The sequence below is a fragment of the Cavia porcellus genome, unplaced genomic scaffold (assembly GCF_034190915.1).
Source record: "Cavia porcellus strain 051 isolate PalLab524CR breed Dunkin Hartley unplaced genomic scaffold, mCavPor4.1 scaffold_24, whole genome shotgun sequence".
NCBI lineage: Eukaryota > Metazoa > Chordata > Mammalia > Rodentia > Caviidae > Cavia > Cavia porcellus.
The window spans coordinates 13,749,950-13,770,043 of NW_026947507.1; the positions used below are offsets into that span (position 1 = coordinate 13,749,950).

General features: G+C 35.7%; 1 protein-coding gene and 1 non-coding gene across 2 annotated transcripts in view; both read right to left on the reverse strand.

Annotated features, from left to right (window-relative positions):
• Positions 1-20,094, reverse strand: part of Trappc11 (trafficking protein particle complex subunit 11) — a 44,720-nt gene that overhangs the window by 5,220 nt on the left and 19,406 nt on the right. Inside the window, exons 11-29 of the mRNA XM_003469110.5 lie at positions 19,858-19,951; positions 19,089-19,168; positions 18,906-18,984; positions 18,770-18,824; positions 18,306-18,451; positions 18,016-18,077; positions 17,785-17,917; positions 17,159-17,289; positions 16,058-16,213; positions 14,010-14,197; positions 13,600-13,748; positions 13,328-13,449; positions 12,269-12,388; positions 10,933-10,998; positions 10,664-10,820; positions 7,858-7,969; positions 4,468-4,559; positions 3,123-3,256; positions 1,457-1,624 (exon numbers count right to left, since the gene is read on the reverse strand). Coding sequence (XP_003469158.1) covers positions 1,457-1,624; positions 3,123-3,256; positions 4,468-4,559; positions 7,858-7,969; positions 10,664-10,820; positions 10,933-10,998; positions 12,269-12,388; positions 13,328-13,449; positions 13,600-13,748; positions 14,010-14,197; positions 16,058-16,213; positions 17,159-17,289; positions 17,785-17,917; positions 18,016-18,077; positions 18,306-18,451; positions 18,770-18,824; positions 18,906-18,984; positions 19,089-19,168; positions 19,858-19,951 — 2,244 coding nt within the window. The remainder of the gene's footprint in view (positions 1-1,456; positions 1,625-3,122; positions 3,257-4,467; positions 4,560-7,857; positions 7,970-10,663; positions 10,821-10,932; positions 10,999-12,268; positions 12,389-13,327; positions 13,450-13,599; positions 13,749-14,009; positions 14,198-16,057; positions 16,214-17,158; positions 17,290-17,784; positions 17,918-18,015; positions 18,078-18,305; positions 18,452-18,769; positions 18,825-18,905; positions 18,985-19,088; positions 19,169-19,857; positions 19,952-20,094) is intronic.
• Positions 3,616-3,717, reverse strand: LOC111756620 (U6 spliceosomal RNA). Its single transcript, XR_002791051.1, has one exon. It is a non-coding gene; the product is annotated as a U6 spliceosomal RNA (small nuclear RNA).

Genomic DNA, 20,094 nt, shown 5'->3' on the forward strand with positions numbered 1-20,094 from the left:
TGAGCTCACTTTGTAGCCCAGGCTAGTCTCAAACTCAAAATGATCCTCCTGCGTCAGCCTCCCAAGTGCTGGGATTACAGGCATGCACCACCACGCCCGGCCATCTCTGTATTTTCAAATTGAATTTTTTTTTTCTATTTCCCTGGAATGCTTTTTTTTTTGGTACTGGGAGTTGAACTTAGGACCTTGTGTTTACCAGGAAGGCACTGCCACTGAGCTGTATCCCCAGCCAGGATTGTTTTCATAAGAGGAAATGGCCAGGTGCAATAGTGTATCCTGTAATCCCAGCACTTGGGAGGCTGAGGCAGGAGGCCTGCCACAAGTTCAAGCCAGCCTGAATTACAGAGCAAGGTCCTATCTCAAAAGGACGCCCCCCCAAAAAGAAAAGAAAAATAGAGAAACTTTATGTTTAAAACCAACCATAAAGAGCACAATTACTGAAAATTCTAATTATAGAAACTTTGAATCAACTAAATCAAATGGAAGATGAAAAAATACTGTGTAAGTCTGGAAAGACAAAAAAAAGGAAGAGGGTGGTGAATACATCAACACAGAGTAATTTTTAATTTACTAATTCCTGGACTGTAAAAGTAAGAAAAATTCTCTAAAACTCAAGACACAGAAAAGGAAGCACCAAGTAATTTCATCAGTCTTAAAGGGAGTATTAAAAAAAAAAAAAGAAAAAAAAGGCACACAGGATTCAGGCAGTCATGTAAACAGGGTTAGGAATAAGGGAGCCCCTGGAGGGGTGGGCCCTCATTTTAGGCATCTGGAAGGGATGTATGTGTGAGAAGCCCAGTTAACACTTGTTCTGTACCTGGGTGGGTCCATCCTACATATTCTTTTATTGCAGAACCCAAGAATCTGTAGAGTTATTTAGAAATCAAAACATTACGCTACAATATAGTTTCTGTCATCTTCAGAAGAAACCCAAATCTAGTATTGATTAAAAGCTAGTTACATTCTACAGTTCTTTCTTTTTTGGTGATACTGGGGATTGAGCCCAGGGCCTTTGTTTGCACTGAGCTGTAGCTTCAGCCCTTCATTTTTTATTTTGAGACAGGGTCTTTCAATAAGTAGCTCAAGCTGGACTTGAACTTGCAATCTTCCTGCCTCAACCTCACAGACTATAGGGATTATTCCCAACACACCCAGCTCAATAATCTACAAATTTAAAATGTATACTACTACAGTGAAAACATGTTCAAGGATACCCTAAGGATGAACCATTAATTATCTAAGGAAATAAAATAGAAATTGTAGGCTATAAATACTATCAAATAATACTATAAAGTAACACTAACTTTATAGGAATGAATAGTAATATTAATATATAATAACAAACTATTATTGCTAATCTCAAAATACTGTTCAATAAACTTTACATTTCAAAAAAAGTCCTTTTGTATGCTTTTAAGACATTGAATTTGAAAAGCAGAAAATTTCTAAACCTTACCTTTACAAAAATACTGGTGGGTATAAAACGCCTAAGCAGCTGATTGGTGAAGTTAGGAAACCTAAGCAAGTTGATGTTGAGCGATGGCAGTGGCTGGTATCCGGCCATTAGAGGGTAGAAGTTATATAACATTTCCTGTTCAGTGCCAGGTAGAATACGCAGTCGAATCTATTCATAAAAGTCAGAGAGACAGAGAATCAAATACTTGCAATACATATAATTTGCTACCCCTCAACCACTTACAAAAGACAGACCCTCAAATCCGTCTCTTCCACCCTGCAGAAAGAATAGGGCTGACGTAGTATAAGACTAGGGCCAGGCAGATAGGAAGTGGCTAAAACGATACATGTAGGATCTCTCAATTTCTACCATGATCTAAAAAGCAACTTATCCTACCTTAAGAATATCAGTCAGGTTACTATTTTCTGAGTCTTAGATCAGGTAGATTTTATGCTCGAAATATGTCAGCAAACAATCTGTTTAAAAGTGTCTATTTGTAGATATTATGTCAACATAATACAAACTAGTTGTTTCTAGTACTTTCTTTTCAGAATTTTACTATTTTGCTAAAGTAAATAACTTCAGGAGGAAAAGCATGTTTGAAAAATCTTTAATAATACTTTAGGAAAGGATACAAACTTTCAAGATTTTGTTATCTTTACATTTCCTATTTTTATGTAAATACCTAGAAAGACCACAGTATTCAAGAAAAGCTTATGCTTCTGTAAATGAGAAATGAGGACCGATATGTACACAATGTATCAGGAATAATATAAATCTAGCAATATTCTATAGCTGGTAAGATTTAACATATGTAGTGAATTTAAAATAGTATGTGGATACACAACGTAATTCATAATAATTCTATAATAAGCAGCAGTCAATAGAAGCAGAGAAAAGCCGATTAGGCAGGGCAGTTAATTCTAGATGTTGTTCCTATAATTATAAGTATCCCCTTATTAACAAAAGCATTAACTGCCAACTGAGGGATACGTGTTTTCACTGTGGCTGAGGAGGACTCACTGAAGTAGGGTTTCGCTTACGTGTTACCTTTGTGCCATCTCAAACCTCGATAACCTTTTCCATTTAATTTGAACATATAAAAAAGGAAAATTGGATAATTTCTATTTATATGTAAAAAAATTGTATCTAAATGTACCAAACAAGTAAATTCTACAACCAAAATTTCCAAATTGTATCTAAACATACCAAACAAGTAAATTCCAGGTAAGATCAAATTTTCCATGTGACTTCATGGACAGTTCAGAAAGAGAAACAGATTTTTAATGTTGGTATATTCAAGCCTTCAAGCCTTAAATCAACACACACACGCACACTCACACACAAGTACATAAAGAGAAAACTTAAGTTTTGCAAGAATTCTAATAATATAGTTCAAGGATCTGTGAACTTTTTGCCTTATATGGAGAAAGAACTTGTCTGATTCTGATGTGTAAATAGGAACCCACATCTCTATAAGAAGATGAACTTTAACCTATCAAAGTGCTTAAAAATTCACTATTAACAGATATAAATCACCATTATCAAACAGTAGGACTGTAGCTGGCCTTCATCAATTCATTTATAAAAATGAAGTGTCCAGCTCTTCATTTTCTAAGCACACATCTGTGTCTACATGAGCAGCACCATGAAAGATGACCTGTACCTGTTTGAGGCCTGAGAACATAAAGGCATCACTGGGCTCCACAGAAATTTCCACATCCTGCACGAGGTTAGTCTTATTCTGCAGGTGATATCTGACAGGTAATGATTCTCTGACACGTCCAAAAGATGGCAGATCTGTAACAGGAAGATCGCACATTTCTCTTCATTGAAAAATAAAAGATTGTTTATGGTTTTTTGGATGAATGATATCACTGTTTCCTTGCCAGGTAAGAAAAACTTTTGACTGGGTTCCAGCTACAGGACAATGATGAAAAGACTAAGAAAGTAAGTCTTCTAAAAATGATTCACTTAGAAAGGGCTTACAAGGAATTTTTTAAAAATTTACAATTTCTCAAAATACCAGTCTTGTTTCCTACACTGGAATAAGCAAAGATCTTATTTTAGTCAAACTATAAACTTTCATTTATCTATCCATTTATACACACATGTTGTTTGTGTTTTGCAGTTCTGCTGTTCTACTTTTCCTGCGATACTAAAACATGAAATGCATCATAGATATGTGTGTTATCCTTACACAAGAGCCTGGCGATCGTCTCCATGTCCTTCCAATTTCAGTGTATTTACTATGGAAGCAAATACTGCGTACTGTTTTTAAAAGTTCTAGGCATCAGGATAACCAAGCAGATGATAAAGGGAAGTTTCCAGTAAAGAAAGAAAGCCTGACACACAGGTTTTAAAAACATGCTTTCTGTTTGGCACACACACCATTAACTACAGTGTATTATTGCAAAAACTTTGCCACAGAAACATTTAAAAATATGTCATGCAAAAACTAGGCTGTGGAAAGGTACTGGACACACAACTTGGCTTCTTCAACAGGTGGACAACAAGGAAGAGGGAAAGAAAGGGAAGGAGGAGGAAAACATTGAAGTGGCAAAGAAAGTAACACAGAAAAAGGAAGAGGAGGAGTAAACAATGGAAGGAAGTGAAGAATGCAGAGGAGAGGGAATCACCATGGATTTAGACGGACAGCAGGAGAACTGGTCATACGACACAACGTGTAGCCCTTACGCTGAGAACTGTCAGTCAACTAGAAAAACTTCAACAATGAAATCTGATAATAACGGTTTTATAATTATACTGACAAAGAGCCATTACTCTTAAAGAGGAAAACAAATATGTATGGATAAAATGACATCTGTTATTTGTTTCAAAATTATAGGGCTGAGAGAAACATGCAGAGATAGAGGCTTACCTCACTGGCCAGAATCTACTTATAAATGTTAGATATTTTTCATAGTAGAAATGTTAACTGAACTCTTGGAAGCTATAATACACATTATTCCTGAATCGTTTTTATCAGGTAAAACTGGAATTCCTGCTACCTGCATTCACGTGAAGAGGAATATTTTCTACAATCACATGTGGCAGCGTGATGACTGTGCTGATGACAGGGATGTTTTCCATGGCTGAAGTCCTATGGCAGAAAAGGTCACCTTGTAAATTTACATTTTATATACAAAGTTAATAGATCAAATACATGAAATACAGTGTTCACCATCTAGTTTCAAAGGAAATACATACTACTCATCTTCAAAACTTCATTAATGAAAGTAGTTTTATAAAGCAAGAGCTTTTAGAATTCCACTTTTGTTTTCAATATTTCCTATGAATAAATGTTACAATTTAAGTCACTGCCAGCACGGGAAGCCAGGAGTTGCATCAGACTGTCAGTCACAAAGCACACCATTTAACTCAGTCTGTTGGTGGAAGGACTTGCTCTGAGAAGAAAAGAGCCTGACTATGTTTACTGCACAAACTCTTTATCTCCCTGAAGAGGCTTCATAAACGGGCCTCAGACCCCTTCAAAGGACTCCATCTGTAAGTACACAGCGGAAACTGAGGTGCTAAAAAGGATTTCACTACACAATACTCTCAAATTTGCTGAAACAAAGTAACACTATGAAACTATTCAATATTTATATTTAGGGTGAAACTGCCAACTATCTAATTCTTTATGAGAAGTCATCTAAAGTGGGGAAGAACCGACATGTGCAAACCACTACAGAGCAGAAGCACCTCTAGACAAAGCATCTAAGCCCTCATCAATAATAAATAAATGTATCTTCATAGTATTCTGGTGGCATGAAGGAATAATTAAGCGGTTTTTTTGAAATGTTACTTTAATTCATAAATAAACTAAACATCAGTAACATTAGTATAATAAACTAAACATCAGTATAATAAATTCACAAGTAGGAGGGGGAGGAATTTAGGTAAGTGGCATAAGCGCCTGCCTGGCAAGCCTGAGGTCATGAGTTCGATCTCTGGTTCCAGGAAAAAAAAAAAAAAAAAGAAAGAAGCAGTAGGGGAAAGAAAAATTGGATTAGTTTATTTTTTAAAATTTCTTAGTAAGTTTACATATTTCTCCATTCTCACTTTTTAAAAATTGTTTTACATTCTAACATGGTTAATATGTACAGCTCACATGAATAAAAGCTCCTCAGAGTTCTCAATGATTTTTCAAAATGCACAAGAGTCTGGATGCCACAGGTTTGACAGCTGCTAATTTAAGTTTTCTTTTTATCTCTGATGTTTGTCAGGCCTTAGCAGCAGAGTTCTTTATTAAAAAAGTCACCAGAGAACTAGGCTTCTTGCTCCATGTTTTAGATACAATTTATAACATGAGAATAAAAAGGGACAATGTAATGGAATTACATCACTAAACATTTTTTGAGGGCTTGAAAGGGAAGTTTCTGAACTTCCTACAAAGTTTCAGATTTTTTGCGGCAATTCCTAACCTTTCAGTGAGAGTCATTACATTCAGCTCTTCCTTGCATTACTGTAAATTGTATGAACTAATACTTTCTTATGATTCCTCTATCCCGATTCCTTTTCCACCGAATAATATATTTTATCCCATTTTAAAACTTTCGAAAACAATTGAATCATACCAGAAGAGTAACACATGACATATTTCTCTCTCTGTTTAAAAAAGCAAATATTATGATGGCTCTTCCTGCTGGCATGCTTGCCCTCTTCCCACCAGAGATAACCACCATCCTGAATTTGGAATCTATCATTCCCTCTCATCCCTTCATATTCTTCTAAATTATGTATGCAGTCTAAAGAAATATACAGTGTATCACATGTTCTTCAATGTTTCATAAATGCAATTTGCTTCTATTTTCATCTGTAGCTTGCTTTGTTATCTTACATTAAGATGGAGGCGGGTATACCCACAGTTCACTCATTCTCACTGGTGAACAGTATTAGAATGCATGAATGTGCCACAATTTGTCTGCTTGCCCATGAGCAGGCATGTATTTTTTCTTTCGTTGCCACTGTAATCAGTGCTACTGTAAATACACATACCGTCTGTGTTCATGTCTGAACCCTCTTCTAGGTGAGCATCCTTCACTTTACCCAGCGCTGCCTAATGTATTTCCAAATCGATTGTTCTAATTTACATTTAACATTATGGTTAAACCTTTTCCTTTTTCCACACTAGCACGATGTGACTTTCCAGTGTGATTCTGTCATTCTCTGGTTACAAATAAGGAGTCTTTATATACTTACTGCTAACCTCTATTTAAGCTGTCTACTTACATATTTTGCTCAACTTTCTGTTAAATGACTTGTCTTTGTTTATGATTTATAGTACTTGATACAAAGATTAATCCTTTTCATTTAAACATGCAGCCAATATTTTTTTCCATTTTGCCTTTATGATATTTTTTAGTAAACTAAAAAAATCTTAATTTTACTAAATCCAATTAATTTTAGAGACTTGCATTTTTTGTGTCTTATTTAGAAATTCTTCCCTATCCCAAAGTTATAAAGCAACTATCTTATATTTTATACTAAAAATAATATGGTTTTGCTTTTTATAATTAATCTTTAAAAATACCAAGAATTTAGATACAATTTTTTCTCAAATGGGTAACTAATTGTTCACAAGTGGCAAAACAGTTTACTCTTTTTCTACCAATCAACAGTGCTACTTCTGTAAAATATCACTTCAAGGTATGTGTGGATCTACAAATCTATTTCTAGACTCTTTTGTTCTTGTTTACCTGTTACTGAGCCAGTACTGTAGGGTTGACTACTACAGTTTTACAATAAGTCTTTGTCTCTAAAAGAGCAAGTACCATGGATTTTTTTTTTTTTTCTGGAATGTCACATTTCTGATTTTGTGCCTTTCCATGTAAACTTTAGAACTGAGTCTCCAGTTACATAAAAATGAAAAAAAAACTATTAACATATTAAAGGAATTGCATTAAATTTATAATTTTAAAATTTCTTATACAAACAAGACTACTGAGTATTTTTCCTACTCATTTAGGTCTTTCTTTAATGTTTTATTAAAGTTTTCTCCATAAATTTTAATCTATTAGGTATATACATTCCTTAATATCTCGAAACCATAGTTGGTGTGTAAATAATATCTATTTTCAAAATACACTTCCTAGGGGCTTATTTCTGATATGCAGAAAGTCTGCCAAAACTCTTGATCTCCTTCGGCCTCTTACAAAGGCAATTTGCAAATACGTCAACAAGTCTCGCTTCAGGCTGAGTTCAGCTAAATTTCATTAGAATGTAAGTCACCAGGTGTGACAAACACAAGCCTCATTTTCCCTTTTAACCTTTGTGTTCTAACACATCATCAGTCATATTCATGCGACTTCTGCTCTTTGGAAACAAATGACAGTGAAAAATGAGAGACACGTTAGACTAACAAAGACACTGAGAAACAGGGTTGATGTGACTGTTACCTCTTCCAAGAGATAATGTAATGTCCAGTTGCTACACCACCTTCAACATTTCCGACAGATGGGCACTGAAGACAAAAGCATTCACTAGCACTCTCTCCAGTCTGTAAGACAACTGTAAGAAACGATCTTTACAGCCTATGTAACCATTTCGTCAGTGTTTCTACTGGAGTATAACAAAGAAGGAATACCTACCAATTAAATAATATTTATAGAGACTGGAAAGTAAGGCTCAGAGAAGTCACATGACTTTCTCAAGGTCAGAAAGTCCAGTATTATGCCAGTCTCAACATTCCGGTATAGTAAAACCAGGAAGGCATTTGGATGTCTGTGACAAAGTCCTACTAAAACTGACAAATAATGAGAGCTTGGATACAGAATAATACTTTATGATAATTATTCCAAGGAAAACATTTTGGGGCAAAGGAAAGAAAATTTTACTGTTTTTTAGTTGCTGTGTTTTGTTTGATGTGCTTTGTTTTGTGGTACAGGAGATTGAACCCAGAGCCTTCACAATGAGCCACCTCCCAGCCCTTCTTATTTTGAGAAAGGGTCTTGCTAGGTTGCACAAGCTGGGTTGGAACTTACAATCCTCCTGCCTCAGCCGCTCTTCAGTTCCTCTTTGAGAACTCAAATGTGATCCCATGTTCTGGCTTTCTCTCGGTAAATACTCATCGATACACAAATGGAAACACCACCACCATGTACTACATAACGTGGCCACTCACTGCTTGGCACAGACGCTTTCCTTCTACCAAGTTCACAGTAAACTCCTCAAGGACAAGGTAAGTGCTCCTCTCACCCAAGTCTTCTCTGCCTTTCAACTCCTCACAGCCCACTGTCACTCCTTCAAATGCGAGTGGGCAATGGCGCCTATCTAACGACAATCTTAGCAAGTGGGAGTGAAACTGAAACAACAGTATCTCTTACATTTGGCTGCTATTTGAGAGGCTTTGCAATGAAAAAGATCACTGCAGGTCTAAATGTGGATAGATAACAATCCACAGTGAAAAGGAAAAAAAACAATTTTTGAGTTTTACAGTATTTTTGTTTGTTTGTTCTTTTGAGACAGGATCTCACTCTCTAATTCAGGCTAGCCTTAAACTTACTATATAGCTCAGGTTGGCCTCAAACTCAAGGTGTTTCTCCTGCCTCAGCCTCCTAATGATGGGATAAGAGGCATGTGTCACTATGACCAACTCTTTTCAGTAATTTTAATAATTAAAAATGGTACTGTAGCCTGGTAAATAAACAATGCATCAATTCAAACCCCTGGAAATAAATTTTTAAAAAACCTAGACATCCATATTAAACTCTACCACGGTCCTCTTTAAATTCTAAGTTACCCAAAATGATCACAATGTTTATCAACAATTAATATTAGCGTCAATTTGAAACACAGAGGTACTGCTGTTGGTTTTGAAAGTGCACAGCCATGCACCACAGAATCCAAGTGGTTCCCTTAGGAAGAAACAGACTGCCTTAGAGCCTTAAGAAAAAACTCAGCTATACCAATACCTTGTTTTGAGAACTTTGGGACAATAGATTTACGTTGTTTCAGGTCACTAATTTTGTGGTCATTTATTATAGCAGCACCAGGACACTAACACAGTAAAGGTTCCAATCAGAGCTTATTTCCCAATGTAATAAGCACTTGTTAAAAGATACTGATACCACCAGGATAATTCAACACACAGCTCTGGCTGTAAAAGCGCCAAGTGTATTAAGGGAGTCACACTTATAAGTAAATACATGTAATATAATGTAGCAAGTGTTGCACCACAAGTACATCTAAAACTCCATGGCTCAATCAAAACTGGGCAACAGACGGGACAGATCCTTCTCAGAAGATGTGCAGTCAATAAGCGCAGGAAGAAATGTTCAACATCTCTGGCATCAGAGAAATGCAAATTAAAAACAACACTGAGATTCCAACTTAACTCACAAAGAATGACTATCATCAAGAAATCAAATAATACTAAATGCTGGAGAGGCTATGGGGGGAAAAACTACCTTTCTACTTTGTTGATGGAAATATAAACTAGTCGAACCACTATGCAAACCAGTATGGAAGATTCCTTGCAAAATTAAACCTAAAAGTTCCATTCAACTCCTTCCAGGTAACTTCCTGAATTGTGTGAAGACATCATAGTACAGTGATACATGCACATCTATGTTTATAGCAGCACATTTCATAGTAGCTAAATTTTGGAAGCAGCCCTTACATTCATTAATAGATAAATGGATAAGGGAAATGTATTTACACACAATGGAGTACTACTCTGTCATAAAGAAAGATAACCTTCAGTCATCTTGCAACCCTGATGTTAAGTGAAGTAAGTCAGATACATGAGCGTAAATACGGCATGGTTCCTCTTAAATGAGAAACCCCAAATTATAAATAACGATCAGCATAAAAGATAATAGAAAGTAGGAAGATTTTCTCAAAGGCGAAGGGGATCAAGAGATGGAGTGGAGGATGGAGGGTGAAAAAGAACTATGGTGTGTACAGGTACTAATTCCCCACGGGAATGTAATCATTATGTACTACAAACATGTAGTAAGAGGAAAGTAAATGTGAATGCATTAAAATTTTAAACATTAATAAGTAAAATAAGGCATACTGAAGAAAAAAATGGTAAATGACAGTTACTCAACCTTAGTTTTGAATGTATTTGCTGTTATGAATATAACTCCCAAGTTGCTTCTTTTAGTAAAAAGCTAACTCTCACATTTTTCCACACACACACACACACACACACACACACACACACTCTTCCCCCATGTCAGCGGGAATGATCCAGGTCACCTTTGTCCACTTGGGACTCCAGCTGATCCACTGCCGTCATGCTTGGAGCAAGCTGTAGCTCACTGGACACGATGGTGAGTGCCCACGGAGAGGCGCTTAGCAGGTCGGTCATCAGCAGGAAGGGGATGTCGGCATAGACCCTGTCCAGGTGCTCAAACTGTCACCACGGGAGACAAAAGGCCTGTCAGCACCCGTGCCAATCCATTTCATGTTTTCTGTTATTTTCTATAACATACAAGTGGCTGTCAGCATGCATCACAAGAACATACCTTTGTAGAAACAAATTTAACTGCAACATCAAACGGAAAGACAGTTTCTATTGTCACGGTTTCATCCTGCGAGAAAAACAAAGGGCACATTCAATGGATTTTCTAAATCTTTTTTTATATAGTTTAAAAAAAAGAAGGCTTATAAAACACAATCTGTAAATGCCCAATAAGTTCTCTATTAAGAACAAGGGTTTCTCCTCGATGGTATTTATAATACTCAATGTAGCAAGACCTATTATTTCTAATGAATTATGTATGCTTTGTAACAATTCACATGTAAGTGCTTTGTTCCACCTTCATTATCCAGGAGCCTATGAAGAGAGCAGAGCAGCAGCGTCACCACTTTACAAATGAACTACCTAGTGTTAAGAAAACAGGGTGACTTGCCTAAGGCCACCAGGCCAAGGGTACCAAGCCTTGCACTCTCTGCTTGTACAAGTTCCTTACCTCACCTTGACTCAGAATGACTAAAATAATTGCAAAAATAACAATGACAAGGTGAACAGTGACAGGAAGGCACTAAGATAATCACTATACATGTATTATTAATGGTCACAATCACTCAAGGAAACAGGTGTTACTATGATTGTCACTTCGGTGAGGAGGTCATATAGCTAAAGGTAATGAAACAAGCAAACCTTTACTGAATCTGATCCTGGAGCTTAACCAACACACTAGATCTCCTCTCTCTCTCTCTGAAAGAGTCTATTTGAAAAACAACAAGGTATTACAGCTTTCAAAACACAAACACGCACTACTGATGAGAAACCCTGAAGAAGACCACAGTGGTGAAAAGCTCAGGCTCTGTTTCAGACAGCCAGACTCTGACCTAGCTGGGACTTGCTTACTAGCAGCATGACCTCCAGCCCTGCAATAGCCCGTGACTTGAGGGAGTCACACAGTCCTTTCAAATCCCATTTCAAGATCCTCACAGGGTTGTTAAGAGCATTAAATGAAATGATACGTAAATTTGCTAAGATAGCAGCCTCACCTCCTAAGTCATTATCTTGGTTCTGTATTACGCCAGGCTATGTAAAACCTTTGATAATATAAAAATACATCTTTCTCTCTCCCAGTGGGAAAACACTACATCGCTTTAGTTTTTTTTTTTTTCTATACCAATTACTTATGAACAGCCTATGGCCCAGAATCTATATGGAAACCACTCTCTATAAATCCCCAAGTTGCTAACTGGCCTTTTTTCTACTACTTGGGCTTTGGACAATTCCAAAGAAAAATCTGAGATGACACTGCCGTGACACTATTAACTAAAATAACACAAAATGGAGGAAAGTGCCGGACATGATGCTTCATGAAGTAGTTACAAAAAAATTACCTTGTGACATCTGCAAATAATTTCCTTTTCTTCAACGGTTGTATTGATCAGATAAGAAACATACACAAGAAACATTCTTGAGCCCACAGTCCCACAGCGAACATAGATCTTTTTTTCCAGCTGTAACAAAGTGAAGCATTATAATTTAGTATTACTTCCTCCTAACAGGTGTTCTAAGATAAGACTTCTATCCTTAGAGCTTTCTGCACCAACTGCTGCAATATTCCAGAGGCTGGGCCAGCCTAACTAATCTAACTAATGGAAGCTCCCGCCATGGAGAACCTGAACACCCTGCTACTGCATGAGTGCGCTCTGGGGAGTGAACCCAGGCTCTTGTGCATGTTAGGCAAAAGCTCTACTGACTATGTATCCCTAGCCTTGATCTATCTTTTTTTAACCTTCAACTTTCCAAGAATTTTTATATTCAGTTTGGAAACAGAAATTGGGAGATTACTGCACTAAGTTACAGAAAATAGTTATTTTATCCAGCAATTCTCCATATTGGATTTACTTGTTCTAAAAATCCTTCCACAAAAACTGCCTAAGAGGACTGGCAATATTTTCAGTAGTAGAGCGCTTGCCTGGCATGTATGAGGCTCTCCATTAATCCCCAACACTGGGGAGAAAACAAAACACTTAAAAACTAGACATAAAATGTTCATTAGTTAAATCATTTTTTCAGGTTTCTTTTTTTATTAGCATATGTCTACAGTACATAATGAATAGTTTCTTAATTCTTCATCCTCTTCTCTTATTCTTCCCCATCTCTTATTCCCCTTCCCTTTTATAAAAGATGTACCTCCCCTTTTCCTATTATGTTTTATTTTGCTCTTTATGTATGGATGCACCTTGAGACTATAATATTAAGTGAAATAAATCAAGAACCCAAGCTTAAATATTGCATGGTTTCTTGTATGAGAAACCCAAAATACAAACAAAGTTAAATCACTTTTTTAGTCCTTTGATATCCTGATAAAATATTTTGAAACGAAAAATCATTGCCTATTTAAAACTCCAAACCAACTGATTTCCTCTCAAATCTAGGTTACCCAAGTTCACCTGTTCCCCTGGACGTAGGTCTCCAACAGGAATATCAGTGAGTAAGGCTGGGTAGGATTCATCACACAGTTCTGTCCCATGAAGTGTCACATGAGTTTTCTGAGTTAGGTTGGCATCCTGCCCTGAGAGTGTCAAAATTAACAGAATTAAAACACTGTAACAATCAATACTATAAGAAGAGCATTATGTCATATCACCTTTTAAAGAAATGCCATACTGTCAACACCATGGCACTTAATAATACTGATTGAACTTTAAAAACAAATGCATACCTGGTTTTAAACCAGCAGTGAGCTTCACATCTTTGATTTGGGTCTTCTCGTGAGACTGAACAGTCACAACCAAACAATACATTTCATTTGTTAGGGCAGGTGGCTCATGGTGAAGATGCACAGAAATATGTGGAACTCTGGAAATGATCCTATGGAAAGGAACTCTATAGTTACATAACTGATTTCCCACCACCAACACCACCAGCCCTTGTTATTCTGAGACAGAGCTTTGCTAAATTGCTCAGGCTGGCCTTGAACTCGCAACCCTCCTGCTTTAGTCTCCCAAGTAGCTGGCACTAGCAGCATATACCACTGCACTTGGCTAAGTAACTAATTAAAAAGTAAGTATTTACATCAGGCATTTTACAAAAAATAAAGAATATGATCTTTTACAGTCTTGGTGTACTTACATTGTGCTCGCCTGAATTACGATGCTGTCCCAGTGAACTTCATTGTCAGGGAGTTTAGGTCGTCTTTTGAAAGACCTGGAAGCCTGCAGGGCTTCCTGGGAGGATGCGGCATCTCCTCCTCCTCCCTGCCAGCTCAAAACCACACACCGGCCTGTCTCGCTGCCCAGAACCAGATCCACAGAAGTAATCTGAAAGAGGAAAGGCTGTCAGAAACACTCACACCACATCCTTGTCACCATCCCCTCGCAGCAAAACTACCCCAAGGACCGCTAGCATTTCAAGCTCATGTAGAAGCCCATGGTATAAGTTAAGAGTCTTCTGGTTGGGATACTAATTCCTGGCCTCTCAGTTTAAACTTCTTCAGCTTTAAAAGACAGGTCATACCTGAACTTTCTACCTACGAGACTGTCCAGTACAGTGATGATGTTATCATCTGACACAGTAGTTAAATAACAGATGTTCAATCAGTGGATACTGAAGGAAATACAGATTTTGATGACCACTGATATATTTACAACCTAATTTCTAATTCTAGAATTTTTTTCTGAAAACATATTACTAGCAATTAAATACTCTACTAACTGAATTAATCTTGCATTCCATGTAAATAAATGGACTCAGAATGTGATTGCTAAATATGATTCATGTCCGGCAGGCTTCCTCAGGTACCATATAGTAAAATAAATTATTAAGGATTTGTTCAAAACACAAAAGGCTTTTTAGTTCATCTATCTGCCCCAGCCTCAGCAACCTGGTGACTTACTAAGAACCAGTCTCAGAAATTCTTAAAAGGAGTGATGCAGCTCATTGCTCTGAGTTCAATCCTCAGTATCACAAACAAAACAAAATAAAACTTACTTATAGGTTAATAAAAAAATTAAGCATATCACAGAAATTACTATGAAACTACTAATAATATAACTTTATGTGCCATCTATCTTAGTAATAGACCCACATTTAAAATACCTAATCATTTCCATTCAAGTCGTGGAAAACAAATACTGAATAATGCTATAAGCAAAACAAATACTGAATAATGCTATAAGCAATTTACAATAACTGATTTAATCCTGATCAAACACTATGATGCCAGTACTATTACTATCCCATTTTACAGATGAATACACTGAGACATAAAATGGTAACTGCTCAAGGTCATAAGCTACTGTATGCTAGAGAGTTAGAATTTAAGCTCAAATAGCTTGGCTCCAGAGTTTATACTCAAATAAAACACTACTTTTATCATATACCTCTCAAAGGCTTTTTGTATCTGTATCAAGTTAATCTTTAAAAATATTTATCTTCTTTTCTTTAAATATATGCAATCAGCAATGTTTAAACACTGAAAAGACATTCAGTCTGAATTAATTATACAAAATAGATTTGCTATATTACATTACATTAAAAACATGTACCAGTTGTGTGTGCAATTCCCCACAATGGATGTTATCATTACATGTAACAAACATGCACTAATAAAAATAAAAAATCTTAACTGATTATCTAATTAAAAATGAGTTTGGACTTATTATGTACTAATAAGAAATGATGTTTAGCTGGGTGTGGTGGCTCATGTTTATAATCCCAGCCCTTGTGAGGCTGAGGCAGAAAGATTGTTGCAAGTTTGAGACCAGCTTGGGCTACAAAGTTAGCTCAAGGCCAGCCTGAACTGCATAGAGAGATCCTATCTCAAAGAGACAAAGAAAAAAAAAAAAAAAGAAAGAAAGAAAGAAAGAAAAAAGAAAAAAAGAAAAAAAATGATGTTTACGTTTAATTTTAACTATTAAGTGGAAAAAACTAGTTATAGAGTATTATGTATAACAGATTCCACATTTTTCAATTGAAAACAAAATTTTAAACTAAAAATACATTCACATTCATAGAAAAATGTCTGGAATCTACCAAGCTACTAAGAATGGTTTCTAGAAATGTTTTCTTCCAGATGGAAGACTTCCATTTTTTACTTAACTTCTGTATTATTTTAACTTTTTATGTAAACATGACATTTTTATGATTAAAAATATTTTTAAACAAATTCCACTACTAACCTCTATTTTCTTTCCCACATCTTCAGTTTTTGCAACAAATTTAAATAACAATTTTCTTGTTTTGCCAGGAACTAAGCACATCTTTCCTTGAGTCAAATTTTCTAAAACTTCACTTGCTTTGGATGCTTCTTCTATTGTACAGAACTGGTTGTATTCCTGAAAAAGAAAGAAACAGTGTGATCAGGTTGCTAACATCAAATTTCAGTTTGTTTTTGCCAACATTAATGCCAAGTAATTTGGAGCTGATTACTGACTATAAAGTTTATTAATAAAAGAAAGGGTTAGATGTCAAATTCAGACACTGCTCCCTGTTGCCAACATGGAAAACACTGCAGTTCACTAACCACAATCTGATTTCTGAAAGCATTTAGACATTTCTTTTGTTGAAGAAACAATTTCCTTCTTTGTTGCACAGGATGTGCCTATCTGTTTTTTGTTGTTGCTGTTTTTGCTTGTTTTGTTTGAAAAAAAGTCTTACTTTGTAACTCTTGCAGGCCTTGAACTCAGGCTGGCCTAGAACTCTCAGCAATCCTCCTGCCTCAGCCTCCCAAGTGCAAGGATTACAAGGCATGTGCCATCGTACGCAGCTTATCTCCTTTTCTCGAAGAGTTTGTGTTTGTTTTTTAAACATGGTTTCTATAACACTATCTCTTAATTCTTGTCTCCTTGGTTACTTTCTGGTAACCAAAGGCTTCTTTTCTTCATCTCAATCCCTTTAATTCGAAGGTGCCAAAAGTTTCAGTCCTTCATTTTGTTTTTTATTGTTTTCCTTTTATGTTCACTTCATGGGCAAAAAGAAAACACAAAAACTTAACCACTTCCCAATCCGATTATTTAAATACAGGGTGACCAAAACTGCATGTTTTTCATTAATTTGTATAAGATAATAGAATAGGAAATTGAAAAACAACAATTTTATCGAATTTTTTCAGTACAAGCACTGACTGATGGAAATGACACCTGCCTGCCTGACGCTCGGGATAGAGTGTAAATACTGCTCAGATAAACTGTTAAGTACTTCAAATGCACTAAGCTCATTTTACATTGTTCAAAGCAAGCTACAATAATATTTCTAGTAATAACATGAAAGTGTACCATTACCTGATTATTAAAGTTGACACAAAGCTTGGAAAACCTAATGGGGTGTGGACAATCGGCCTTCAGATAAATATCAAACTGAACAGGAACATCAACGTGAAAACTTGGGGCATGAAACTTGGCTTTGCATTGGACTAGAAATCAAACAAAAAGAGCTGAGTTAGTTGTACACTATCCAGTACAAGACCTGACCCACCCACATTATTTTTTGAATCACATTTACCCTTCAGAAAAAACATACACATTCGTTTTCCTTAAGGTAATTTTATAGACTTACAAAAGTTAAACTTAACTTCAAAACCATCTTTAATTAAAAAAGATTGTCCCTGAAATGTAGGTGATAGGATTTTAAAGAACAATAAATCATTCTGTGACTTTTTAAAAAAATACTTGCTTAGACATTAAAGTAGAAACCTTGAAAATAACTGTTTTTCTGTGTATTTCTAACATGTGAACTAGAAATGAACACAGTATGTTTTAAGACATAAACCAAATATTTCACACCTTATTTTGGAGAAAAAATTATAATTTATCCATTAAATGATTATACTTTGAAAAAGTCCACATCTATTTGTTTTCTAAAGCAGAATGGTTTCTCTGAAATAATCTTGTAGAGGCTGGCTCCTCACCAAATGGTACATAGTCCTGGACTGCTACAGTGAAAATGTTGCTGCCAGCCAGAGAAACTCGGTCCGCCCACAGCTTCTGAGCAGTCTTCACAGCTAATGCATCACAGTCGGGTTCAGGATTGGGACTTTCATTCTGCAAGAACACACAGTTAAATGCATGCACATCCAGAATACACAGATCTAGATATACATGCTCCTAGAACAGATTTTATATAAAGAATTCCAACCTACCATTAAAACATTTATGAGGTTCTTTTCTATACGAGATTTCTGGTCATCTTTCAGAGTTGAAGCTAAAATGAAGAAGAAATAAAAATAGAACTAAAAAAAGGCAAGTAAGTCCACTAGCCTCATTTTCTTAAATATTTCAGAGTGAATGTCTCTTCTATGATGACTAAGCTCAATGACTTACACATAATAGAAGTACTACTAAGTATCTGACACTGAATTACTCTTCCTATTTTAAAAAAGATACTGAATCTTTTATGGCTTGGGCTTTTATTGAAACAACATCAAATTACCTCTTCCAAGGAGTTCTAGGGAATAAGTGATGTAGTCTTTCAACTGGGCCATGAGGTAGGAACACTTTAGAGCAGTAGTGAGTATAGACGTGAGCAGAGTCCACCATCCTTCACTCCGGTAATCACACATCACGTAATCCAGTAACCTAAGGGGTGACAGGAGCAGGACACACTGGATCAGCGTCACAGGAAGGTTTCAAGAGTTCTTGGAGAGTGTTTTCCTCTTTTTAGGTAAATAAAGGAAAATCTTGCTGACACTTTAACAGGTATTTTTCACTTTTAGCTAAACCTGAGCTAACCTAAATCTTCAACGTTTATGCCAGCAGAAGACACTTGATAAACATCACAGAAATGGAATTTACTAGAAGTAATTCTGGAAATGATAAACATTTTTATATAAATTTCTATTCCAATTTCACTATAATCAGAGTACTTATGAAAATTAGGTAGTAAATAGGACTCACTTCAAAGCTTTGGTATAATCCTTTGCATAATAATATTCTTCTCCCATTTGAACCACTATAAAAAAACACAAAGATATATGTATATAATTTAAATTATTAAAATCGCATGAAATTGTGGAAGGTTATAAATACATACTTAGATGGCTTTTCATTCTTGGACACTTATACTTCTTGAATTGTGCAACAGCATTGCTCAGAAGAGTTATTATTATTTCCTGTTAGAAAAGATAAAGAATAAAATAGTTTAAATAATTTCATATTTTCCCTGAATATAGTAAAAAAAATAGCTTATATTGGGAGGCAAAAAAAAGCAACTTACTGAGTCAACAACATTTCTCTCCTTCAGCTGAATGGCAAGAATTCCTACTTTCTCTTTTTCAGGATCAGAAAGATCAAAACCTGTGTAAGACACGACCCAAGCCATTTTAGATAGTTCATTTAACACAAACCTTCACATGAACATTGTATGTGTACACTCCTTGAATCCTGATAATGTGTTTACGGTTCTTAAAGTATTCTAGAATATTAAAGATTCTAAGGGACCATCATATTAACATGGGAACTTTTCTGTGACCTCAGTTCTGAAGAGAACATTACTGAGCTCAGGGTTCTTTTATGTAGTGGCATCAGCCATTTGAAGGTACTATACATATCATTCTCTTCAGAAAACAGTCTCTGCAGATTAAATACATAATTAATACTTAATGTTCAGCAGCCACAGATGCTGCTTGAATTAAATTATGTATAAAACAGATAAAAGATGCAGATAAATTTTAAGGTGATGTAAGTTAATGTTTTAAGATGTCACATAAATCATTAAAATTAATTGGAATTAAAATGTTTAGTTGACAATGGCTTATTATGCCATTTAAGAGATATCTCAATGTTTTAATCATATCAGTATATGTAATTATAAAAATTTAAGATGTGATATAAATCATCCTAAAACTAAAAAACTGTACATTTAAAAAAATCATTGAAAAGCATTTATTTTTACTTCAACACTGGCTGCTTCAAGAATAAGAAATTATGATAGCTATCTTTGTCTTCTGAAGCTGAGTGAACAGGAGAAAAGGAAAATCATTTACTTAATATTCCTTGTCGCCAGGGCCTTTGTCCATAAAAGTCAAGAACACCTGTTTGTGTTTCTAAGGGGTCAGGATTGGGATACATTACAGAAGCCTGTAAATTAAAACAGAAACATAAATAAGGGTTTATGCAACACATCACAAATCAACTCTTGCCCAGTCTCTAAGTGAATAAGTTTTCACCAAGCACACATTCAAATATCAGTTGTGAATATTTTAAAATGAATTAAATTTTAA